Consider the following 24,868-nt stretch of genomic DNA (forward strand, 5'->3'; position numbering starts at 1 on the left):
GATTTTGACAAATTGGTCTAAAATTATTACAATTATTAAACACAAAATAATTGATTGCACAATTACTCACCCCTTTCGAGTCAGTATTTAGTAGATGCACCTTTGGCAATAATTACAGCCTTGCGTCTGTGTGGATAGGTCTCTATCAGCTTTACACTTCAGGACACTGCAATTTTTCCCTATTCTTCTTTACAAAACTGCTCAAGTTCTGTCAGATTGCATGAGGATTATGAGTGGACCATCCTTTTTAAGTCCAGCCACAAATTCTCAATGGAATTGAGGTCTGGACCCTAACTTGGCCAATCCAGGACATTAACTTTGTTGTTCTTAAGCCATTCCTTTGTAGCTTTGGCTTTATTCTTAGAGTCATTATCTTGCTGGAAAACAAATCTTCTCCCAAGTTCTCTTGCAGACTGCATCAAGTTTTCCTCCAGGATTTCCCTGTATTTTGCTCTACTCATTTTACCCTCTACCTTCACAAGTCTTCCAGAGCCTGTAGCAGTGAAGCATCCTCTCAGCATGATGCAGCCAGCAACATGCTTGACAGTAGGAATGGGGTATTTTTGATGAAGTGCATTATTAGTCTGATGGCCAGAAAGCTCAATTTTGGTTTCATCAGTTAATAGAACCTTCTTCCAGTTGACTTCAGAGTCTCCCACATGCCTTCTTGCAAACTCTAGCCAAGATTTCATGTGAGTTTTTTTCAACAGTGGCTTTCCCTTTACCACTCTCCCATAAAGCTCCAACTGGTGAAGTACCCGGGTAATAATTGTATGTGCAGTCTCTCCCATTTTAGCCACTGACACCTGTAGCTCCTCCAGAGTTGTCATATGTATCTTAGTGGCCTTCCTCACTAGTCTCCTTCTTGCATGGTCACCCAGTTTTTGAGGACGGCCTGCTCTAGGCAAAATTACAGCTGTGTCATATTCTTTCCATTTCTTTATGATTGACTTAACTGTTCTCCAAGGTATATTCAACGACTTGGAAATTTTCTGGTATCCATCTCCTGTCTTGTGTTTTTCAATAACCTTTTCAGAGTTATTTGGACTATCCTTTTGTCTTCATGGTGTAGTTTTTGCCAGGATACTGACTCACCAGCAGTTGGACCATCCAGATACAGGTGTATTTTTACTATAATCAATTGAAACACCTTGATTGTATATAGTGATCTCCATATAACTAATTATGTGACTTCTAAAACCAATTGATGCTACCAGTGTCAATTTGATGTGTCATAATAAAGGGGGTGAATACTTATGCAATCAATTATTTTGTGTTTTATTTGTAAGTTAATTTAGATTACTTTGTAGAAATCTGTTTTCACTTTGACACGGAACAGTCTTTTTCTGTTGTTCAGTGTCAAAAAAGCCAAATTAAATCCACTGCGATTCAATGTTCTAGACCAATAAAACATGAAATCTTACAATGGGGGGAGGGTGAATACTTTTTAGAGGCACTATATATAACTCGGGTGCCTGAGACTTTTGCACAGCACCGTACTTGTCAATGTGGAGTGGAGAGCAAGTCTGTAAATCTGGTGGGAGCGAAGGATGTTGGGAATGGTGAGGGTAGAACACCAGGAGGGGTGTGGGACAGGTGGCATAGAAGGAGAGCCAGGGATGGTGTGGAATGTGTGCAGACACATCCAGCTCTGAGACATCATTTGGTTCCAAACAGTTGGCTGAATAATCATCACAGAATGCTTCCCGCACCCTCCCCTCTCCCTTCCTCCTTTTCCAACCATGATTCCCACCTTCCTGCCCCCTTCTCATTCTCAGTACACAATAGAGACCTGTACCACACAAAAGTCTGAGGCACCATAGCTATATATAAGTGCCCAAGAATTTTACATGGTACTGTACTTCTATAATGTTGTTCGGTACTAAGTTTCAAGATTTTGACACACTGACAATAATGGAGTGGTGATTTACTTCCAAGTCAATGTGGTGTGCAGCTGGGAGAGAAAATGCCTGCAGGTATGGCGTTTCAATGCACCTGCAGTCCTGTCCTTGTCCTGGTTGGTAGAGGCTATGGGTTTGAGAGGTGCTTTGAGATTCGCCTCGATGAGTAACTGCAGTGCTTTTTGTTGGTGATAAACATTCTAGCCTTGTTCGAATAGGGTGGGCAAAAGAAACATTTTGAGATATTGAAGGGATGTCAGTCAAGCATTGTCTTGGAAGATTTTTGAGGTTAAATGTGATTGCATCTGCACTCATTCAGGGGAGTAGAGATGCTGAAATGGGATTGCATTTGCTCAGCATTTGCACATTTGAATCAAACATTATGCATTCATCAGTGAATATCTCCAGATATGACCATTAGTGAAGCCCTGATTACTGGCTTGAAGAATCCTGTCATTTATGTTCGGGTGGGGATGACTGAACTTCAACACAATTGGATTCTTTTGATGCTTTTTGCCTCGACACGAAGGACAATCACTTACATCTTAATTCTGGAATTTTGTTCCCCGGTCCATGTTTGATCTAAAACAATGATGGAAGTGCATGTTCTCAGTAAAGCACAAAGCAGACGTGAATGAGCAGATTATTGGGAAGTAGTTGGCAATTCCCAGCACTGCATTGAACCTCCATCACTTTGCTCGATTCAGAGCAGATACAACGGCAATTAACAAACAAAAAGCTGGAGGAGCTCAGTGTGTCAGGCAACAGCTCACCTGAATTAATCTATCAGTTGCCAGCTCTTGCTCTACTTCTTCATTTCATCTCCTTACACTGGCTACTCTCCTCTATCTTTCAGTCCAGTTGAAGGGTTACAACCCAAAATATCAACTGTTCACGTTGCTCCACAGCTGATGCCTGACCTGTTGAGATCCCCTAACGTCTTGCTTGTTGTTTCCAAATTCCAGCATTTGCAGCCTCTTGCCCCTCTATTTCAGGTGGGAGGGTGGAGACACGTCTCCATCAAAGGAGGTGTAAGATGCTCCTTCCCTCTGCTAGCCTGCAGGTCACCCTTGGGCAAGGTGTAGTGGTTGTTTAGGCCCCCGATCAGGGTCACATGAAGCCATGAGAGCAGGTGGCAGATGGCTGTATGAGCTGCTGGTGCACATCACAAGTCCTGGTTATGCAACCACTGACGCCAGACAGACAGTCTCTGAAGAGTATTGATAATGGCTGGTGTCACCTGTCCAGTAAAGACACTGCCCAGAAGAAGGCAATGGCAAACCACTTCTGAAGAAAAATTTGCCAAGAACAATCATGGGCACAGATAGACCATAATTGCCCACATCATACAACACGGCACTTAATGATAATGATGATGTCTCTCTATTGGGTGGCAATTAGCTGGATTGGAACTGTGTGCCCGTTCAATTCTTATTACCTAAAATTTTCTTTCATTTTCATGTATAAGACATGACAGTTCATAAATGTTTATTCAATTCATTACATCGACTAATTTAATTTATGAACATTTCACCATGAAAATACGCTCCCCTTACTGTACATCCTTAGAAGCTGAATACGCATCAATTATTTATTCCACAATTATTTACCAAGGCTTTCATGTTCATTGTTTGCTGACTTAACAAAGGATGTTGGTGGTTCAGGAGACTCGTTATGAATTTAGTAATGTACTTGTTTCAACAAATCATTTAAATACTGTTTTAAATGTTAATGTATTTTTTGGAAGTAGTGTCTATCATGGAGAAGAAATTTTAAGATTTTGAGTCATAGTTTTACACCAACTCTAAAATAACCAAACAAAATAAATACATTATGTTCAGAGTATGATGTAACCAGTTCCTTTCAAATCTCTGCAATTCTATAATGAGACTTAATTAACTTCAAAGTATGTCTATATTTAAAGAGACAATATCACAAGAGCTTTTGAATGGAAGCAATTGGCCAGCTTTTTCAAAGAATCAACACAAACAACATGCTACACTTTAATAATTAGAATGTTTATCAGTATTTTAAAAAAACTGCAAATATATAAAGCAACACACACAAAACGTTGAAGGAACTCAGCAGGTCATGTATCATCTATGAAAAAGAATAAATAGTCAACATTTTGGCATTTCAGGACTGAAGAAGGGTCTCAGCCCGAAATGTTGACTGTTTATCCTTTTCCATAGATGCTGCCTGACCTGCTGAGTGCCTCCAGCATTTTAAGTGTGTTGCTTTGGATTTCCAGCATCTGCAGACTTTCTTGTTCTTGCAAACATATAAAAATCTTTCAGAAATCTGTTATGTGAAGCCTATACATTCATGTTGTGCTACCTGTTAATATTCTTTGTAATGACTCGTTGAAGCAGACTTTAACTGCTTTTGTAGCCTGTGCTTTTCCTAGCAAATCAGAATGCAAAGGCCCTTTTGCCCGAAAACGGTTAGTGATGCCAGCTTGTATGCGTAGCTTATCAGTTGGTGAAGCCTAAGTTCAGGAGTCAAAAAAAATTTATGTGTTACACACAGAACTGTAAAATAATTATTCTGCTATTAATGATTCTGCTACCAATGAAATTAGATTCGGAAAGAAGCTAAACCTGGAGTTTTTTTTAATTTAAAAAAAATATTCCAACTACTTCTGTTAGTACTCACAATATATCGCAAAGGAAATTGGATATACAAACAGGCAAAAGACAAAAGCAACGGCAAGAGGAACACAGTAACATATGGGCCAGAATAATCTCTGCCTTGATCTGCAGTCAGTTCTGAACTAATTGGGATGGTGATGTGGATGTTCTATTTGCTACTAGTGCCTCTAGGTATAAGGACAAAAGAGACAGTATAATAACAAGATCCCCAATTTTAAAGGAAAGGAGTTAATTAAATCTATTGTATGACATTTGCTACTCTTAATTGCTTGTACAGTAAAATATTTAGCTGACATACTAGGGCATTATTTCATGATCTTTGTTTTTCCTGTTAATGACCCAACAAATTTTAATTTTAATTTTAATACATAACAAGCATCAATTGGCGAGCCAGATGGCAAATAGCTGGGATTTCCAAATGGTTGGATAATGGATTTGCTAATAGTTCCAAAAATGCATCACTATTGCAGGAAAGGTATGAAGAAAAACAGCCAAATGATACTGTTAGTCAATTCTTCAGCCAGAAATTAGAAAAATAATCTCTTATGTAATGACTCAGAAGAAAAACAAAATAACACAGGTTTTCCTGAGAGATTTTGCTGGGACCAGATGGAACTACTGAATTTCAGTTCTTGCGTGCCAGGAAACTGGCACAATTACCTGTGCCGCTTCTAATCACTCACATGCATTCAGGGACTACGCATTCAAACTCCACACAGTCAAGGCAGAATGTACAAATTTAACAGAGAGTCCAAAAGATCAAGTTAAACCTGGTTCACTGCAGGTGTGATGCTGCCACAATTACTGTTACATCATTATAGTCCCCATTTATCAGATACTGAAATATTTTAGTGTCTTCAACTTTGAATCCAATCTTCCAGCCTTTCGAACCACACAGCCCAGCAACCCCAATTTAATCCTAGCCTAATCACGGGACAATTTACAATAACCAATTAAACTACCACTGGTACATCTTTGCATTGTGGGAGGAAACCTGAGCACCCGCAGGAATCCCACGCAGTCACAGAGAGAACATACAAACTCCTTACAGGCAGCTGCTGGCATTGAACCTGAGTCACCTATACTGTAAAGTTTTGCACTAACCACTATGCCATTGTGCTGCCCCTAGGCTAGGGTGAAATTGGGGATTGCTGGGCAGCATTGTATCTCAATAAATAAACAAACAAATAAATAAAGTCTGCTATTTCTCTTTTTACCATGAGTAATGCAGTTCAATTCTCAAAAGTAATATTTTTATTTAGTGCCTCTCTTCCTTTTTATATCCGCAGAAGCTCTTACTTTCTGATTTTACACTGTTTATAGTTTACACATATCGTTCTTTAAGTGAAATAAACATAATTGTATTCATGGTAGACAAAGATTTTCTGCAGTTTTAATATAAGTTCACGTACCTCTGTCAGAGTTTGGTATGGAACTTGTGATAGAAAATCTGATGGTGATAAATAAGAGGAGTTCAATAATGCTCTGCAAAAACAAGAACAGAGGAAAGAAATATCTTCACAGAAGTCTGTTTTTGCATAAATTAACCAACGTAGGATCCTGTACGAATATATTACTCCAGAAGTAACTAGCAGTTCTAATCAGGGTGTTAGATCAAGTAACAGACAAGGAAATAATACCCTAACCTCACTTGAATTGAATTGACTATTTCTTATATCCTTCACATACCCGAGGAGTAAAAATCTTTGTTATGTCTCCATCTAAATATGCTATTTGCAATCATAGTAATTTATAATAATTTATAATAAATAGAACAGTCAATCTAATATAGAGTACACTCAAATCAGCGTGAGTTCATCAGTCTGATGGCCTGGTGGAAGAAACTGTCCCGGAGCCTGTTGGTCCTGGCTTTTATGCTGTGGTACCACTTCCTGGATGGTAGCAGCTGGAATAGATTTAGTGTATGGGGCGACTTGGGTCCCCAGTGATCCAACGGACCCTTTTTACAGGCCTGTAAGAACTTTGAATTCTTAATAAGTCATAAATGCTCTCAATGTTGGATTAGAACATAAGACTATAAGATATAGGAGCAGAATTAGGCCATTTGGCCCATTGACTCTGATCCGCCAGTTCATCATGGCTGATTCAACTTTCCTTCCAGCTCCAATATCCTGCCTTCTCCCTATATCCCCTCATGCCCTGACCAATCAAGAATCTACTAATCTCTGCTCAAATATACATAAAGACTTGGCCTCCATAGTTGCCTGTGGTAAAGAATTCCACAGATACACCACTCTCTGGCTAAATAAATTTCTCCTCATCTCTGTTCTAAAAGGATGCTCCTCTATTCTGAGGCTGTGTCCTCTGGTCTAAGACGCTCCCACCATAGGAAACATTCACTATATCAAGGCCTTTCACCATTCAATTGGTTTCAATTAGGTCACCCCTTATTCTTTGAATTCTAGTGAATACAGACCTTGAGCTATCAAACACTCTTCACATGACAAGCCACTCAATCCTGGAATTGCTTTTGTGAACCTCCCTTCGACCCTCTCCAGTTTCAGCACATCCTTTCTAAGATAAGGACCCCAAAACTACTAACAATACTCCAAATGAGGCCTCACCAGAGCTTTACAACATTTCAACATTACATCTTTACTTTTATCTTCTAGTCCTCTTGAAATGAATACTAACATCACATTTGCCCTCCTCACCAGACTCCACCTGCAAATTAACCTTTAGAAAATCCTGCACAAGGACTCCCAAGTCCCTTTGCACCTCAGTTTCTTGTATTTTGCCATTCAGTAAATAGCTTACTGTTTCATTTATTCTACCAAAGTGCACAACCAACACTTCCCGACACTGTATTCCACCTGCCACTTCTTTTCCCATTCTCCTAATCTGTCTAAGTCCTTCTATAGCCTCTCTACTTCCTCAAAACTACTTGACCCTCCACCTATCATCATTTAGTCTGCAAACTTTGCAACAAAGCCATTAATTCCATCATCCAAATCATTGATCTATAACATAAAAAGTATTAGTCCCAACACATTCCCCTGTGGAACACCACTAGTTACCAGCAGCCAACCAGAAAAGGCTCCCTTTATTCCCACTCTTTGCCTCCTGTGAATCAGCCACTGCTTTATTCATGCTAGAATCTTTCCTGTAATACCACAGGCTTTGTAGCTTGTTAAGCAACCTCATGTGTGGGACCTTGTCAAAGGTCTTCTGAAATTCAAAGTACACAACATCAACCGATTCTCCTCTGTCAATCCTGTTTGTTATTTCTTCAATGTATTGCAACAGATTTGTCAGACAAGATTTTTCTTTGAGGAACCGTGTATTATGGCCTATTTATCACATACCTCCAAGTTCCCTGAGATCTCATCTTTAATAATCAGCTCCAACGTCTCCCAACCACTGTGGTCAGACTAACTAGTGTCTAGAATCACTAGAATCTAGTGATTCTTGAATGATCATTACCAACACCTCCACAATCTCTTCAGCCACATCTTTCAGAACTCTGGGGTGTACATCATCTGGTCCAGGTCACTTATTTATCTTCAGACCTTCCACTCCAGTAATGGTAACTTTACACAATTCATAACCCCTGACACCTGGAACTTCCACCATACTGCTTGTGTCTTCCACAGTAAAGACTGATGCAAAATAATTATTTAACTTGTCTGCCATTTCCTTATTTCCCCATTACTACCTATCTCCAGCATCATTTTCCAGTGGTCCGATATCCACCATCACCTCTCTTTTACACTTTATGTATCTGGAGAAACTTTTGGTATCCTCTTTATTATTGTTGGCTAGCTTACATTCCTATTCCATCTTTACTTTCTTAATGACTCTTTTTCGTGGCCTTCTGTTGATTTAAAAAAAACTTCTCAATCCTCTAACTTCTCACTAATTTTTGCTCTATTATATTGCTCTCTCTTTGGCTTTTATGTTGGCTTTGACTTCTCGTTAGACACGGTTGTGTCATCTTTCTTTTAGAATACTTCTTCTTCTTTCGGATGTATATATCCTGTGCATTCTGAATTGCTTCCAGAAATTCCAGCCTTTGCTGCTCTGTCGTCATCCATGCCAGTGTTCTTCTCCAATCAATTCTGGCCAACTCCTCTCATATTCCTCTGTAATTCCCTTTACTCAACTGTAATATTGATACATCTGATTTTAGATTCACCTTTTACATTTCTGGGGAAATTTGATTATATCATGATCATTTTCCCCTAAGGGTTCTTTTACCTTAAGCTCTCTAATCAATTCTGCTTCATTGCTCAACACTCAATTGAGAATAACTAATCCCCGAGTGGGCTCAACCACGAGCTGCATCTTGTCGGCATTTTAGAAACTCCCCCCTTGAAATCTAGCACCAACCTGACTTTCCCAATCTACCTGCATATTGAAATCCATGACTATTGTGACAATGCCCTTTTGCCATGCATTTTCTATCTCCTGTTGTAATTTGTAGACCACATCCTTACTACTGTTTGGGGGGTCTGTATACTGTACAACTCGCATCAGGGTATTTTACCCTTGCAGTTCCTTAGCTCTATCCATAATGATGCAGCACTTTCCAACCTAAGTCACCTCTAATGATTTGATTTCATTTTTTTTAATAAACAGGACAACACCACACCCTCTGCCTTCCTGTCTTTCCTTTCGATATAAGTATCCTTGGACATTCAACTCCTAGCTATAATCTTCTTTCAGCCATGCTTCAGTGATGCCTACAACATCATGCATGCCATTATGTAACTGAGCTACAAGTTCATCTACTCTATTCTGTATACTGCGCACAAATATAACACCTTCAATCCTGTATTCATCTTTTTCAAGTTTTGTCTGCCTTTTATGTTGCAACTTATCCTGTTGACTGCAATTTTGCCCTACCTCGCTACATACTGCCTCTGTTTGTAAACCAGATGCCACTTCTTCAGCACTATCACCCGCCTTTCCTACGATACTTCTTGCATTAAAATATACGCAGCTCAGGATACTAGTTGCACCATGCTCAACTTTTTGATTCCTAACTTTATCTGAGGTCTTATCAACATCTGCCTCCACAATCTCTCCAGGAACTGTTCCCATCCCCCTTTAACTCTACTTTAACCTCCAACATGCAGCATTTATAAACCTTCCGGCTAGGAAGTTTATTTTACCACCTCCTTAGATCTGTTTTCTGCCATCAAATTATTTCCTCATAACACTCCTGAAGAGATGTTCAATATCCTAATCACTTTGTGCCAACCCTTTACTATGCTAGCATTCACTAATTTGAATTTTCTCACACATGATGACTATAGAGCAGAGGTTCCCAACCTGCTTAATGACATTGATCTGTAGCATGAAATAGGCTGGGAATCCCTGCTGTAGAGGTATTGAGCAAAAATATAAGTTAGCAGATGAGAACAATGATTAAACTTGGATATAACTAATTAACATCAGCAATTAATTTACATTATTTTGCTGATTTATTTCTCCACAAATCCTTACTATACCTGAGAATTTATTTGTGTACTTTCTAATATCACATTTTCAAAAAAATTCCCATTGTACATTCCTATATTCACAGTTATATTATAAATTGCAGATGTAAACCAATAGTTTAACAATTACAACTTCCCACCTTTAAATATTCTGCTTCACATCACCCCAAGCATCAGCCTAAACTACAGAGGAACTCAACCAAATTAATTTTATTTCTTTCTTTCCATATGTTAAGTCTGTGACTTGCAGATAGTCTGGGATTTTACTAGACAGCAAAACAATAGGTGTTCACTGTTATCATTAAAGTACAGGCAATTTAATATGAAAATCCTTAAGTGATGCAAGTGATTCAACAAACATCTGCAAGCTGTTCAATTCTCCGCCTCTGCAGTCTGATTCATAGTGATGTTAACTACTCCTTAGCAAACTTCCTGGACCCAACAATTTAATTCTATGTAGGTGTAATTTAATACTCTCACAAATACTTTAAAATAAATGGGATTGTATATATAATTTTAAGTTTAAAATGGGGTAGGAGTTTTAAAAAAGTCTTAGACAGTAAAAGTTTTAAGACACTAGACACTAGAATACTACAGCACAGTACAGGCCCTCTGACCCTCGATGTTGTGCCGACCCATATATTCCTTAAAAAAATACTAAACCCACACTACCCCATAACCCTCTATTTTTTTTTCATCCATGTGTCTGTCCAAGAGGCTCTTAAATACCCCTGTTTTATCCTCCACCACCATTCCTGGCAAGTCATTCCAGGCACCCACAACCCTCTGTGTAAAAAAACTTACCCCTCATGTCTCCACTAAACTTCCCTCCCTTAACTTTGTACATATGCCCTCTGGTGATTGCTATTCATGCCCTGGGAAACGAGTACTGGCTATCCACTAAATCTATGCCTCCAAAACAAAGTTTTGGACTTAAAAAAATTAATTAGGTGTAAATTTACTTCCTGATGCATTATCCACTGTCCTTTTAATGAAATTAATTGTTCAGCAATGTTTGTTATATCTCAGCTGTTGGACATGAGAGATCTGCTGAACAGATGCCTAATGCCAACAAGCACAGAAATGAAAAGGTTTGCCTCAGAGGAATCCCTGGATATTTGTCAGGGGTTTTCATCGAGGTTAGCACCCATTATTCTAATGTCGATAGATATTAGCATTATATTCCAAATAGTTGGAATATTTAGAATCTCACATCCCTCCTCTCAATATTAATTTGTCTGTGTTTCTGATGGTTATTTGTGTAAACTTCTCACACAACAAATTCATGCTTCTAGTGGAAATGGTAGGATGATCCATCAGGTTTTCATTTTTTGACAGTTCACCTTATATTGAAGAGAAATTTCTATAACCCTGCATCACTTTGTATCAGATTCCATAGGCAAAAGCACTGAAACACAGCAATTTCAAACATCAGGACATTATTAAAAGGAAACAGGGATTTTAATAGAAGAACTGGAAATGATCACTTTGAACTAATTATCCCCTATGTTTAAATTTATCCTTGCGCAAGGTCTATTTCTCTTTATCACTCCTTATTACACAACCACCACAGAAGAGCCTTGATACGTTATTCCTTTTTAATGTACTGCTGAGATTTCAAAAATGTCATTTAGAATTCACTATGCTTTTTACCAAGAGAAATACAACTGTGATGTTATCTCAGAAAACTTTTATTATCAATACAAAGTGACCACTGATTCAGCAAATATTGGATTAAAAATTAATGAGACACAAGAAAGCATAATCGGAAAATCTACTCTACAGAAAATAAACATATTAAGTACAATGAAAATGCACATATATACAATTATCCATTCATATGAAAGAAAGTTAGAGTTTTTTTAAATAAAACAACCTAATATTTTGCTATTATCTGTTTTTAAAAAAGCATATAATCTGCATCCTAAAAGTTAATAAAATTCTCAAAAGAACAGTATACATTTAGTAAATCAAAACACTGCAGATACTGGAACTTTAGAAACAGGAAATGCTGGAAATATGTAGTAGTTCAGCATTCATGACAACAAAAACAGAGTGAACATTACACCTTTGTACAGATGCTGCCTGAACTGCTCAGTTTCTGTATTAAGACAAATTTTTGGTTTGCTAGTATATAATTTGGGAGGGTTCCGTGATAAAGTATATGTAGTTGATTCATTCTTGTTATATTTTGTAATGTGTTATATTGTATATTGGAATGAATCCACGTCAACTTCCATTCAATGTAACAAACAAAATGCTGGAGGAACTCAGCAGGCCAGGCAGTATCTATGGAAAAGAGTAAACAGTCGACATTTTGGGCCGTTACCTTCTTATAAATCAAGGTTCAGTTACACTGGAATTCTGACATCTCCATTTAGTTTCAGCAGACCTTAAAAATTCAGACCTCAGATACAAAACCTCATGCATTCCACATTGTCATTCCCATGGACAAATATATAACACAAGGGAAAGGAAAGTAAATAATCACCTGGGATTTTATTTTGCTTTTAGAGATGCCATATTTGTAATTAATCATTTTGACAAGTTTATAAAATTTTTGTATTTCTCTAAAGTGGTCAGACCAAATTTCAATACACACCAGAGAAGTTCTAAAGCAGTTCAAACAAGTTCCAAAAAGAATTTAAATTGAAGAGCAAGCATGCTGTTGTCCTGTCATCACAATCAGAGAAAAATCAAACATCTGTTTGATAGATTAGTGGTGTGTAGTTTTTCCACGTATTCAACCTTTAGATTCTAAGCAAGGGGAGCAGTTTCCTTTATGATTTCACATTATCAGCTCTAGCAGTTCTTCCATTAGAAAACAATTGTGGATGACTAGGAATTGGTTTGTTCTCTGTGTATTTTCAGTTTCATGTAGGAATTGTTTTCCTTTACAGGTGGATTCCCAGAGTTCTATTTTTCCTTCATGCCAATGGAGTTCTTGTGTCCAGAGGCAACACCAGCTAAAATAAATGTTAGTGTGTTTCAGGTATTTAATTTTATTAAATAGGACATCAAGTTCATTAAAAGACCATTTCTAACAATCCACAGGATATCCATCTCCTCTCAACAAATTTTACCTTGCCTAATCCTATCAGCATAACCTAAAGTCTTCTCCCTTGTAAGCTTATCTACTACCAATAAACTGTATTCAAAATATTCGACTACTCCATGTGGTAGCTACTAACACATTTTCCATTTTTATCAGGACCTAATGGACTTCCCTGTCTTAAGCTATTAGCTTCTATTATGGCTTTCCTAATGTCAATACTTTCAGAATCAGGTTTATTATCACTGGCATGTGACATGAAATTTGTTAACTTAGCAGCAGCAGTTCAATGCAATACATAATCTAGCAGAGAGAGAAAAAATAATAAAACAATAATAAAAAAACAAGTAAATCAATTATGTATATTGAATGGATTATTTAAAAATGTACAAAAACAGAAACACTGTATATCTAAAAAAAAAGTGAGGTAGTGTCCAAAGATTCAATGTCCATTTGGGAATCGGATGGCAGTGGGGAAGAAGCTGTTCCTGAATCGCTGAGTGTGTTCCTTCAGGCTTCTGTATCTTCTTCCTGATGGTAACAGTGAGAAAAGTGCATGCCCTGGGTGCTGGAGGTCTTTAATAAGGGACACTGGTTTTCTGAGACACCGCTTCCTAATTTCACTAATTTATCATCATTTAGTAATTATCTGCCTTCTTGTTATTGCTGCCAAAGTGGAAAACCTTGCATTTATCCAGATTATACTGCATCTGTTGTGTACATGTCCACTCCCTCAACAATTCAAAAGAAGCTGCAATTCTCTGCACCCTCCTCATGGAAAGGGGAATATAGAACCATTTGCCTTGCTATGAGATGGAATCAGGGATGCAAATGTCACAATGTCAAGGTGTCTCACTGTCCTTTTAAGCCCACCTCAGCTCTCAGTTGAGCCAGTGGATAAACTGGGGCTTACATGGTCTTAACAGTGTTGAAGAAGTTGTGCATGTCATGCTTATCAACAAGTTACTGGACCTTCAGCAATCTTTCCAACCCACCAGCTATTCATTTGGTCATTCTTCTAATGAACTTCACTTTTCAGGTGCCTTTAGAATTGTTTTTCCTTCTCCCTTGCTGTATGGTGATGTTTTCAAACCAAAAATGCCCTGTTTGTGGTTAATTAACTAGATTTTCCAGTTACTTTCATTAAACCCAGGCTTTCTGGTAGAAAGGTCAAGAATCTGCACAAATATTAATTATGGCAGACTTCGTGGCAGTTCAGATGCTGGGGACACTTTGCAGCTGGTTGGTAATTGTCAGCTTACCTGCGGGGTGATCTGTGGGTGTGGGTCCTTGTGGTCTTAAAACGATTATTTACTTATCACAGCATTTCTGCTCCCGCTGTCATTATCAGCAAGGATACAGAGTGAACAGAACAGAAGCACGCACGTATGCCAAGAGGAGCACACTACCTCCTAGTCAATACACCTGTTCATGCAAACACCAACACCAGCTGCATTTCATCTGCAAGGCCCACAATCATAGGAAAATCCCAGAGAATTTAAGTGGAATCAAGTATCAAGAAATCCTCAGCCCTGAAGGGTTTCTGCGTAAGAAGTATTTAATATTAACTGGAATCGAAATGGAAGGTCCTGCCCAGGGGTCTCCGCCCGAAACATCGACTGTACGCTTTTCCATTGCTTCTGCTTGATCTGCTGTTTCTCCAGCTTCTGGTGTGTGTTGTTTGGATTTCCAGCATCTGCAGATCCTCTCTTGCTTATGAACATTTTCATTACATTTTATAGCCTTTCATGAAATATACTTCTAAATCTACCAATATTCTCTATTTCTGAGTTTCATTAATAACAAAACTCCAATCATTCTCAATTATTAATAAACTCTTGAGTAATCATTTCAAACCACAAAAACTTTCAGTATATGCAGTTTTTCAAAATGAGTTCCATTAATTTAAAATGCAAGATTTTTTCTCCAAAGTTGTCAAATAACAATATAATTTTGCCCCATATACGTTCTTGTGGATGGCCCCGCACTTGATTTTAGTGTGAGAATGACCTGAGGCTACTGCTGTAATGGAGCAGACTCCAGCCCCGCCGCGACAGAAACGCTCACTTACACCGAGCACCCAGACTTATTTCTGCGCAATTTCGGCGGCCTGGGATTGTACGTCAGCTGCGCTGCTTTCGACCCTCGCCCAGGGCCCGTCAGATTTCCCGTTCCCGTGTCGGTGCCTGTGGGGCGGTCGCAGGCTTTTAATCTCCCTTCCGTTTCCATCGTCGTGGTCCACTGACCGCTCTGTCGCTGGACGTCCTCGCTCATCGGAAAAGCAAATGCTCAGCAACCGAGTCCACGTTACCTCTCCGCCTGAAAGCACAAGGCCCGTCACCAGGCAACGCCAGCTCCTGGTTCCCATGGTAACTGGAGACGCGGCCTACTTTGAAAATCAAGCTTTGCGTCAGACCTTACCTCAAATCAAATATGTCAAACTCAAGGCCCGCGGTGGAATTATCTTTGGCCCGCGATATAATATCTAATTACCATTAAAGCTGGCCCCAGTAATCGAAGCGCCTATGGCGTATGATATGGCTAATGCTGAGTTTATTCAGGTACCAGGTTTTCAAGGTTTTTAGTGTTTATTCGGCAGTCTTCTTCATAAGAAACGGAATTTGTAAAGTGAAACACTTTGTAGTTATAGCAGAGACTGAGACACATGAGAGCAGGCTGAAAAAACGGAGGCAACGAAAGCTGCGTTCGCACGCGTCCGACTGATCCAGCCCGCATGAAGCTACATTTCGCTCAATCTGGCCCGTGACCTAAAATGAGTTTGACACCCCTGCCTCAAATCATCAGCACAAGATGCTGGAAATCTTAAGCATTAACCAGTAAAGGAGGAACTCAGCCCGGAAAGTCGTCTTCATTTCCACAGATGCTGCCTGACCTGCTGAGTTTCTCCAGCATGTTGTACGTATTGCTCAAAACTTGCAGCAAATCCCCGAACAGTGATTGTATCTGCTCCCTGCCAACAGGTGGATATACCTACAATATGGAATAAAATGAAAAAGTCGACTCGATTGTGGCCAATTCGAACCATTGGTGAATTGAGGCCTGAGTTTGACTGTCAAATAAGACATATTGACTTATTTTCACTTTGAAATACAGACCCCTGTATAAAGGCGATTGGGGCACTGCTCCTCCCTCAGTCTTCGACATGTCGTGCTCCCTTTTTGCTGTTAATCAAAGCCTATCGTTCACTTCCAGTCTCCTAGAGTTATTGATGGTGCATCAAAAATATAACAATTTAAAACATTATATTGTTCAAATAGGGTAATTCTACAAAGTCAGGCCAATTTTGAGGCGCCATTTAAGGTAAAACAAAGAAAATTTGTTATTGCCCAAATAGGGAGATGGTCCATTAAGAACAGTTGACCTGAAACATAGTTGGGGTTTGATGCATCATTATTAACCTAATGACCACAGATGCTGTCTTACCTGGTGAGTTTTCCCGTTTTTGTTGTTTGCATTTCAAAATTCCAGCATCTGTGACTTTTTACTTTACAATTACATTTAGATGTCATTGAGCTGGGAAATCAGGCTCTATTCCCCTAGCAGTGTTTTTGGTTTCTACATTTATGACTAAATGCCAAGCATAGAAGGCTGCACCATTTCTTTAAATCATCATGGTTAAAACAAAATAATATCCATACTCTAGATATGGGAAATGAGACAGGAAATCAATGACTGTACTTAGCAGGCCAGGCAGCATCAGTAGAGCGAGAATCAAAATTCAATGTTTCAGATCAATGCAACAGACACAAAGTGCTGGGGGAACTCAGAAGGCCAAGCACCATCTATAAAAAAAAGTACATTGCCACGGGCCAAAACCCTTCGGCAGGACTGAAGCATCTGCAGATTTTCAGATCAATGTGTTTTTATCAGAAGTTGCAGGGACCTGAACCAGTGATTCTTTTTCTCTCTCCTCATATGCCATCTGCTAAGTATTTTAATGCATTTTCCATTTCTGTTTTTTTTAATCCAATGATTGGATACTGTGGCCAACCTTGTTGGAAAAGATCAATCATTACTAATCTACTCATTCCAGCCCTAATTCTGGAACAATGGAAAACTGATCTCATTACCCTGCCAAACTATTTGTATCTTTTTCAGCTTTCATTTTTAATCTGGTTTAAATCTTAAGCACCCTAATAGCAAAACAGTAAATGGGACCGAGCTTAAATTGATCTGCATTTCATGGCTGTCGCATTGGCCTCACTGCTGCACTGACCTTTTGTCATGCACCTCCATTCACCCCATCAACATCACCGCCTCAGCCATTCCATGACCCGCTCATTTAATAGACAAGTCAAAGTACAAATGTTGTTACTACCTTATATTGCATTTACCATTGCCACTTCAGATCTTAACCAGCATATAGCTGGTATTCTATGCAAAGATCTTGTCAGTTCTGTTGCTGTTGTAAGTGCGCTTGCAAACCTCAGCTAGGCAAGTTCAGTAGATCATAAACACAAGAGATTCTGTCGATGCTGGAAATCTTGAGCAACATACATGAAGTACAGGAGGAACTCAGCAAGTCAGGCAGAATCTCTGGAGCGGAGCAAACAGTCAATGTCAGGACTAGCTGAGAGACTGATTTAAAAAAAAGTTTATGTTATGATCCAAACTGAACAACGGCAGGCATCCAAGTTTCGATGGTCCAATTCCCAGAGTATGATTAGCTGCTGCTGTCCCTTAAACTCACACTGCCAATTATTGCTTGCCACTTTGCTTCATGAAAACTCTGTACTCAAAGGCCTCGTGCTGAGCACTCACTGAGTAAGGGGTCCATTTTTAGTACTACTGTTTGTGATTTCACGTTTGGATTTCGTTTGTGTTGTCTTCTTCATTTCGAATTGAAGTTTATTCTAGATCTTACTCAGCACTTGGGTTCACCATCATCCATTAACTCTCTTGCTACAAGTTTCTATATGTGAATTGAATTGACTTTATAACTTACATCCTTAACATACGAGGAGTAAAAATCGTTACGTCACGTCCCCATCTAAATGTGCAATGTGCAATTTATAGTAGTTTGTAATAAATAGTATGTATAACAGGCCAGTCAATATAACATAGAAATACAATTGTATCAGCATGAATTAAGCAGTCTGATGGCCTGGTGGAAGTAGCTATCCCGGAGCCTGTTGGTCCTGGCTTTTATGCTGTTTCATGGATGGTAGCAACTGGAGCGGTTTGTGGTTGGAGTGACTCGGATCCCCAGTGATCCTTCGGGCCCTTTTTACACATCTGTCTCTGTAAATGTCCTGAATATGAGAAGTTCACATCTACAGTTGTGCTGGGCTGTCTGCACCATTTTCTGCAGAGTCCTGCGACTGAGGGAAGTACAGTTCCCATACCAGGGAGTGATGCAGCCAGTCATTGTGCCCCTGTGGAAAGTTATTAGGATTTGGGGACCCATACCTAACTTCTTCAACCGTCTGAGGTGAAAGAGGCACTGTTGTGCTTTTTATCATCACACAGCTGGTATGTAAAGACCACGTGAGATCCTTGGTGATGTGTATGGCGAGAGTTGTTCACCCTTTCAACCCTAGATCCATTGATGTCAATAGCCTGTCTCCATTCCTCCTGAAGTCCACAACCAGCTCTTTTGTTTTTGCAGCATTCAGGGAGAGGTTGTTTTCTTGATACCACTGTGTCAGGGTGATGACTTCTCTTCTGTAGGCTGCCTCATTATCTTTTGAGATTAGACCAATCAATGTAGTATCGTCAGCAAATTTAATTAGCATTTGGAACTGTGGGTGGTGCCACAGTTGTGGGTATACAGAGAGTAAAGGATGAGCCTTAGGATACAGCCCTGAGTGCACCTGTGTTGAGGGTCAGAAAGGCAGAGGTGAGGGAGCCCACTCTTACCACCTGCCGGCCATCTGACTGGAAGTCCAGGATCCAACTACACAAGACAGGGTGAAGGCCAAGGTCTCTGAGCTTCTTGTCAAGCCTGGAGGGTGTTGAATACTGAACTGTAGTCCAAGAACAGCATTCTCACATAAGCATCCTTCTTCTCCAAATGTGTAAGGACAGTGCGTAGAGCTGTGGCTTTGCATCATCTGTTGATCGGTTGTGTCGGTGGGTGAATTGTAGTTGAGCCAGTGTGGATGGTAGTATGATGCAGATGTAGTCCTTGAACAGCCTCTCAAAGCATTTGTGGGCAGTCTCACTAAAATAGTTGTAAATAGATCTATTCAATTCATTGAAACCTTACAAAAATAAAAGTCACAGGCTGGATAAAGGGAGAATGTTCTCCTTTGTTGAGGACCAGAACCAGAGGTTACCATCCCAGAATCAGAGAAGGACCACTTAGGATTGGGATGAGATGAAATTTTCCCCACTCAAAGCGTGATGAACCTTTAGAATTCCCTCTCATGTAAAGTTGCAGAGGTTCAGTCATTGATTCATTTAAGACATAGATTTCTGAATATTGAGAGAATCAAGACATGTGGAGATAGTGCAGGAAAAAGGCATTAAATGAGAAGATTAATAATCTTTATTATGTTCTTACTTTGTTATTTACTTCCAAGTACTGACTTTCCTTCACAATTTGGATCTCTGAAAAAAGTGGAAATCATGAAGGGAGAGTGTTGCAAATTAGAATGGGGATGGTATGATGTGGGAAGAGGACCACAGAAGAGGAAGACTTCAAAACGTAAGCTAAGAGGGAAAAGGGAAGAAGATCCCACTCTGGAGACAGTCAGGGTGGGAATTTTACTGTCAGTGATCAGGGTTTGCTGTGAACACTGGCCTTGTAGAAGTATTCAGTCCCCAACAGTATCATGAAAAAAGATATCCTTGACCATAAAGACTTAGCAAAGTATCACTTCCAAGTTTCTGTAAAGATATAAAAGGTCTTGTGGTTGAATGGGACTAAAGTGGAACATTTTGGCTTCAACACTAAATGGTACGTGCCATGTAAATCTAATATTGTGCATCAGTCAGGAAATGCTATCCCCACTGTAAAGTATGGTGAAGGTAGCACCATGCTATGAGATGCTTTTCAGCAGCAGGGACTGGAAATTTGGTCAGGATTGATGGGAAGATGACTATGCTAAATACAGAGAAATCCTGGATAAGAACCTGATAGCCTCTGCCGGAAAGCTTTAACAGGGGAGGAAGTTCATCTTTCAGCAGGACAACAACCCAAAGCACACTGTCAGAGCAACCATAGAGTGGCTTCAAATGAAGAAAATTGTGTCCTAGTCAGAGTGCAATCCAACATCTCCGGCAAGACCTCAAGATTGTTGTCCACCACCGCACCCCAACTAATCTGGACAGCTTGAGCAATTTTGCAAGGAAAAATGGGCAAATCTTGTTCCACTACAGTGTGCAAAGCTAATAGTTATTTATCCAAGATGATTACTGGCTGTAATAGCTGCAAGAGATGATTCAACTAAGTACTGAGAAAGGGGAGGGGGGGATGGGGGGGATGAATACTTTTGAACTGTAGGCATTTCAGCTTTTGAATTTTTAATTTTTCATGCTTTACAATTTCCTTAATTTTTGGGCAAACTGTGAGTAAAGGAGCATATGATTCACAAATAAAAACTCTCAATTAAATTGATCAAAATTTCTGGTTGTAATACTCATTTATGGGAACAAAGGGTTGGGGAGCTGATCAAAAGAAGAAAATGGTGAAAGAGTTATGTAACAGCTTAATATAGCTGAATATGATTTAATCTTCCAAAACATCATTGAAATATTAACATATAAAAATGGTGAGAAAATATGGACCAGGTAACCATGCAACTGTGGCATATATTTATGAAATTCCAATTTATGCAAGGTAGTAAATGTCAAGAACACCAGCAGGTGAAAATAGTTCAGGTAAACTAACATCTTTATTGCTTTAGAAACTGGCCACTGACAAGAGATGTACAGCAAACTGAGATGTGTGTGAGCCATAAAGAGAACAGAATGCAACATCAGAATAAACATACATCTCTTTTCTTCCTTATGTTCAACACTTAAAAAGAAACAAACTTCACAGAGTCTGACAAATTGTAGCCACCTCAAACATTGTAATAGGCTTTCTCTGAAGAGTTAATTTTGCATAGAGTGCTGAGATAAAACTAGAAGCAATCACTTTGAAGAAAACAGCAATTGTGATTTTAAACTAAATTTTATTTACAATAGAGAACTTCATTGACACATGCATTTTTACAAATTCAGAATGCAGATCAAGTCTAGATTCTTAAGGCTTCACTGAAAATTGGCAAGACTTCTCTTGCAGTAATTTAATGTACAGTATATTGAAACTTTAAAACACATTACAAGGGAACCCATAAAAAGAACCATAAAGAAATTAATCTCAATATCAAACACGTCTCACCTAGCCATCAAACGACCAATCTCCCTGATACAGGAACTTGCCATGTGCCAGACTACAATACAGCAGATAGTAAAAGGAAAACTTGCAAGGGCCATTTGATTGCTACATACATTAAACAGTCCTCACTGGAAAGAGAAATAGTGCACTAAAATGTGGTGAAAACCACAATGTCCACATAGGTCAGTCAATATTACTGTACCACTGGCTTTATTGCACTCAGTATTTCCCCACTATCGACAAAAAATATAGGCAACATTAACTCTTCCCCATTTTGGCAATCAGTTCATCACAGATTTTTGTCAGTTCTTCTACTTCCTTATTCTGAAAAGAAATCAGAAATACATTGAATGTACATTTTCTAGGCTCAAGATGAGGCACAGATTTTAAAATTACCACACTGATATCTGGTCTTTTCACAGCTGTTCACAAAAAATGTCTATAGTTTTCACTGAAAAAATATGCAGCTCAAGCAGATCAAAAATTATTTACGATTTTGTAGACCACCTTAATTGGACTGCAGGAGGTATTTTATTTGTTCCATGATGATTGCTCCTTGATGGATAGTTACAAAGTACTAAGAGGTGTTAACTAAATTGAAAGAGCAAAACTCCCAAGCTAAAAATGCATTGACACATCCAACAACTCAATCTCAGTTCTTCAGTATTTCCCAAGACAAGATTCACTACTGGTACTTGGCCCTAAATGTTTGTCTGCTTTTGCAGTTAATACTGTATATCATCCAGCCATGAATTTGTACAGCTTAGGGGAAAATGAAGGCAGAATGTTTCCTGAAATGTTTCATTTGCCTGAAATAACCAATGCATTCAGGTGAACAACACTTCAGTGCTAGTTGCTAACTCAAGTGCTTGTACTCCAATTTAAATTAGCAATAGTGATTTAAATGGCACTAAAACTGGGATCATACCAAAGTCATTAGTTCATTGCATTTCATATGAAAATCTGATCTTTATCAGTTGAGAACCTATTGCAAGAGCAATTTGAAGGACCTGCCCAAAACTCAGACACGAGTTCCACGATATGTGTAATTATTTAACTGGTGTTAAGAATTTGTGACTGTGGGAGAAAATGAACTGATTGTTACCTAAGAGTATCCAATTAACCTCCCGCACAATGAAATAATTGCAAAATGTTGCGCATTGAATTTAGTGAAAACTAAAAAGAGCAACACAAGTGCAGACAGTATACACACCTGAAAATAATAGCCAAGTAGGAATTAGTCATATATGACCTTCAAATTCAGAAATTACATTCAAAATAATGATCAGAAAATCAGTCTTACCAATTTAAATGTTGAGAGGACATTCATTTCTAAAACACATTGAATTACCTTCTGTTCTAAAGTTCTCTCCAATGACTCAACTTTCATCTGTTCCTTCCGTAAGCTGGCTTGAAAAGCTGTCTGCTCCGATTTGGACTTGGCACGTACTTGAGCGATCTCAGCATTTGCTCTAAAATTCAATGGATATTCAGTGAACGTGCATGTAGATAAAAAGTTAAATTGTTCATAATATTTATTATATGCACATTGGCCGCCAAGTCATAGCTTTGCATCACAGTGATATGATCAGCTGCGTTATGCATATTTTTCATCCTTTATACCTATTCTACATGAAGGGGCATAAGATGTAATCAGCACTGAGTTTCTATGCTTGCTGCAAACCATAAGGAAAGTTCCTATTCACCCCGTGTGGTTTCCCAGGCAGGAACTTACCGAGAAACTACCCCTCTACCATCAGGCTCTTGAATAAAAGGGGATAACTACACTCACTTGCCCCATCATTGAAATGTTCCCACAACCAATGATCTCAGTTTTAAGGACTCTTTATTCTATTATCTCATGTTCTCATTATTTATTGCTATTTATTTATGTTTGCATTTGTACAGTTTGCTAATCTTTCTTTGAACCTATTATCGTTATTATTCTATAGATTTGCTGAGTATGCCTGCAGGAAATTGAATCTCAGGGTTTTAGCTGGTGCTATATATGTAGTTTGATAATAAAATTTACTAAGAACTTTGAACAGTAGGGCTTGCATAGTAGTATGCAGGTTTATAAGATGGAAAGGTTATTTGTAGATGTGGGGACTTGTCAGGAGTGAAGGGACTTGTCAGGAGTGAACAGTGGATGGCACACCAACTACAAGTTAAGCCAACTACAAATTGTTGAAAAATTATGAATGCTTCATGTAAAAACTATCAAGCATTATTTGAAGTATTAAAACATGTAAACTTTTATATCAAAAGTTAAAACAAATTCAAAACATTTCACAACACAAAGTAATTACGCAATCTGAAAATTCTTACAGTTTGTATTGTCCTTAGTAACATCTAGCCTTCAGGGATATCAATAAAAAATCTCCCTGAAAAATCATGTATTTCTCTGCAAAGTCATTGTCAGGAATTGTATTTATTGATTCTGTGTTCCCCATTGATTTCAATAATTGCTACATGCCCCTTTGTGAGCTATTAATTATTAACAGGAAGAAAGACTATTTACTTGTCAAGCTTCTCTTCTGCATGGATTTTGAGAGCATGGTACCGCTGTTCTTCTTTCTTTACACGGGCAAGGTACTCCTGGGCACATTTCTTCAATACTTCCTCATTCTGCCAAAAATAAGTAATTGCCCTGAAGATCAGAATAGATACACAAGAAAACGTGTTTCCTCAAAATAGTCTTTTAAGTAGACCTTGAAGAGTAATTGCCTTCAGCACACACTGCAGATTTAATTTTGTAAGTTGATCAAGATGACGAAATCTGTATTTCAAAGCAACACACGTTTCGGGCCGAGACTCCTTTTCAGGACTCAAATGGAAGGGGGAAGACGGCAGAATAAAAAGCTGGGGGAAGAGAAAAAAGGCAAGCTAGAAGGTGATGTGGGAAGTCAGATGGGTAGGAAAGGTAAAGGGCTGGAGATGAAGGAACCTATCACCTTCTAGCTAGCCTCCTTCCCCTTCCCTCACCTTTTATTCTGGCATCTTCCCCCTTTCATTCGGTCCTGAAGAAAGATCTCAGCCTGATACATCAACTGTTTATTCATTTCCATAGATTCTGCCTAACCTGCTGAGTTTGTCCAGCATGTTGCTTTGGATTTCAAGAATCTGCAGACTCTTCTTGTTTATAACCTACATTTCAGTCTGACGTCACTGACAAAATTACAGTAATATTTACAAACAGGATTTTGCACCAAACAAAGAAACAATAATCACCAACTCTAAAGAAATTTAAACACAAAGATCCAGTAACAAATGTTAACAAAGGTTTTCCCTCCCTGTTCTGGCCACATCATAAAGCAGTTTCAGAGAATCCCTGGTGTCCAGCAAGAGTACCTAGACAGCCAATTATACCGAAGAATTCTCAAAACCAGCTGTGCATCATAGGCTTATGCATATGACAATAAACTTAACTTTATCTTTGAGTTTGATTTTTAACA

General features: G+C 38.8%; 2 protein-coding genes across 10 annotated transcripts in view; both read right to left on the reverse strand.

Moving 5' to 3' along the window:
* Window positions 1-15,622, reverse strand: part of btbd16 (BTB (POZ) domain containing 16) — a 121,479-nt gene extending 105,857 nt beyond the window's left edge. The window contains exons 1-3 of the mRNA XM_073026777.1: window positions 15,138-15,622; window positions 5,965-6,037; window positions 4,239-4,389 (exon numbers count right to left, since the gene is read on the reverse strand). Coding sequence (XP_072882878.1) covers window positions 4,239-4,389; window positions 5,965-6,037; window positions 15,138-15,340 — 427 coding nt within the window. The 5' untranslated portion in view covers window positions 15,341-15,622. The remainder of the gene's footprint in view (window positions 1-4,238; window positions 4,390-5,964; window positions 6,038-15,137) is intronic.
* Window positions 15,623-20,906: 5,284 nt separating this feature from the next.
* LOC140715456 (uncharacterized) overlaps window positions 20,907-24,868 on the reverse strand; it is a 274,016-nt gene continuing 270,054 nt past the window's right edge. For all 9 annotated transcript variants that reach the window (XM_073027670.1, XM_073027672.1, XM_073027667.1 and 6 more), the window contains 3 exons: window positions 23,935-24,041; window positions 22,765-22,885; window positions 20,907-21,737 (listed from right to left, as the gene is read on the reverse strand). In XM_073027670.1, the coding sequence (XP_072883771.1) occupies window positions 21,672-21,737; window positions 22,765-22,885; window positions 23,935-24,041 (294 nt within the window). In that variant the 3' untranslated portion in view covers window positions 20,907-21,671. The remainder of the gene's footprint in view (window positions 21,738-22,764; window positions 22,886-23,934; window positions 24,042-24,868) is intronic.

This window comes from Hemitrygon akajei, chromosome 23, assembly GCF_048418815.1.
Source record: "Hemitrygon akajei chromosome 23, sHemAka1.3, whole genome shotgun sequence".
Lineage (NCBI taxonomy): Eukaryota > Metazoa > Chordata > Chondrichthyes > Myliobatiformes > Dasyatidae > Hemitrygon > Hemitrygon akajei.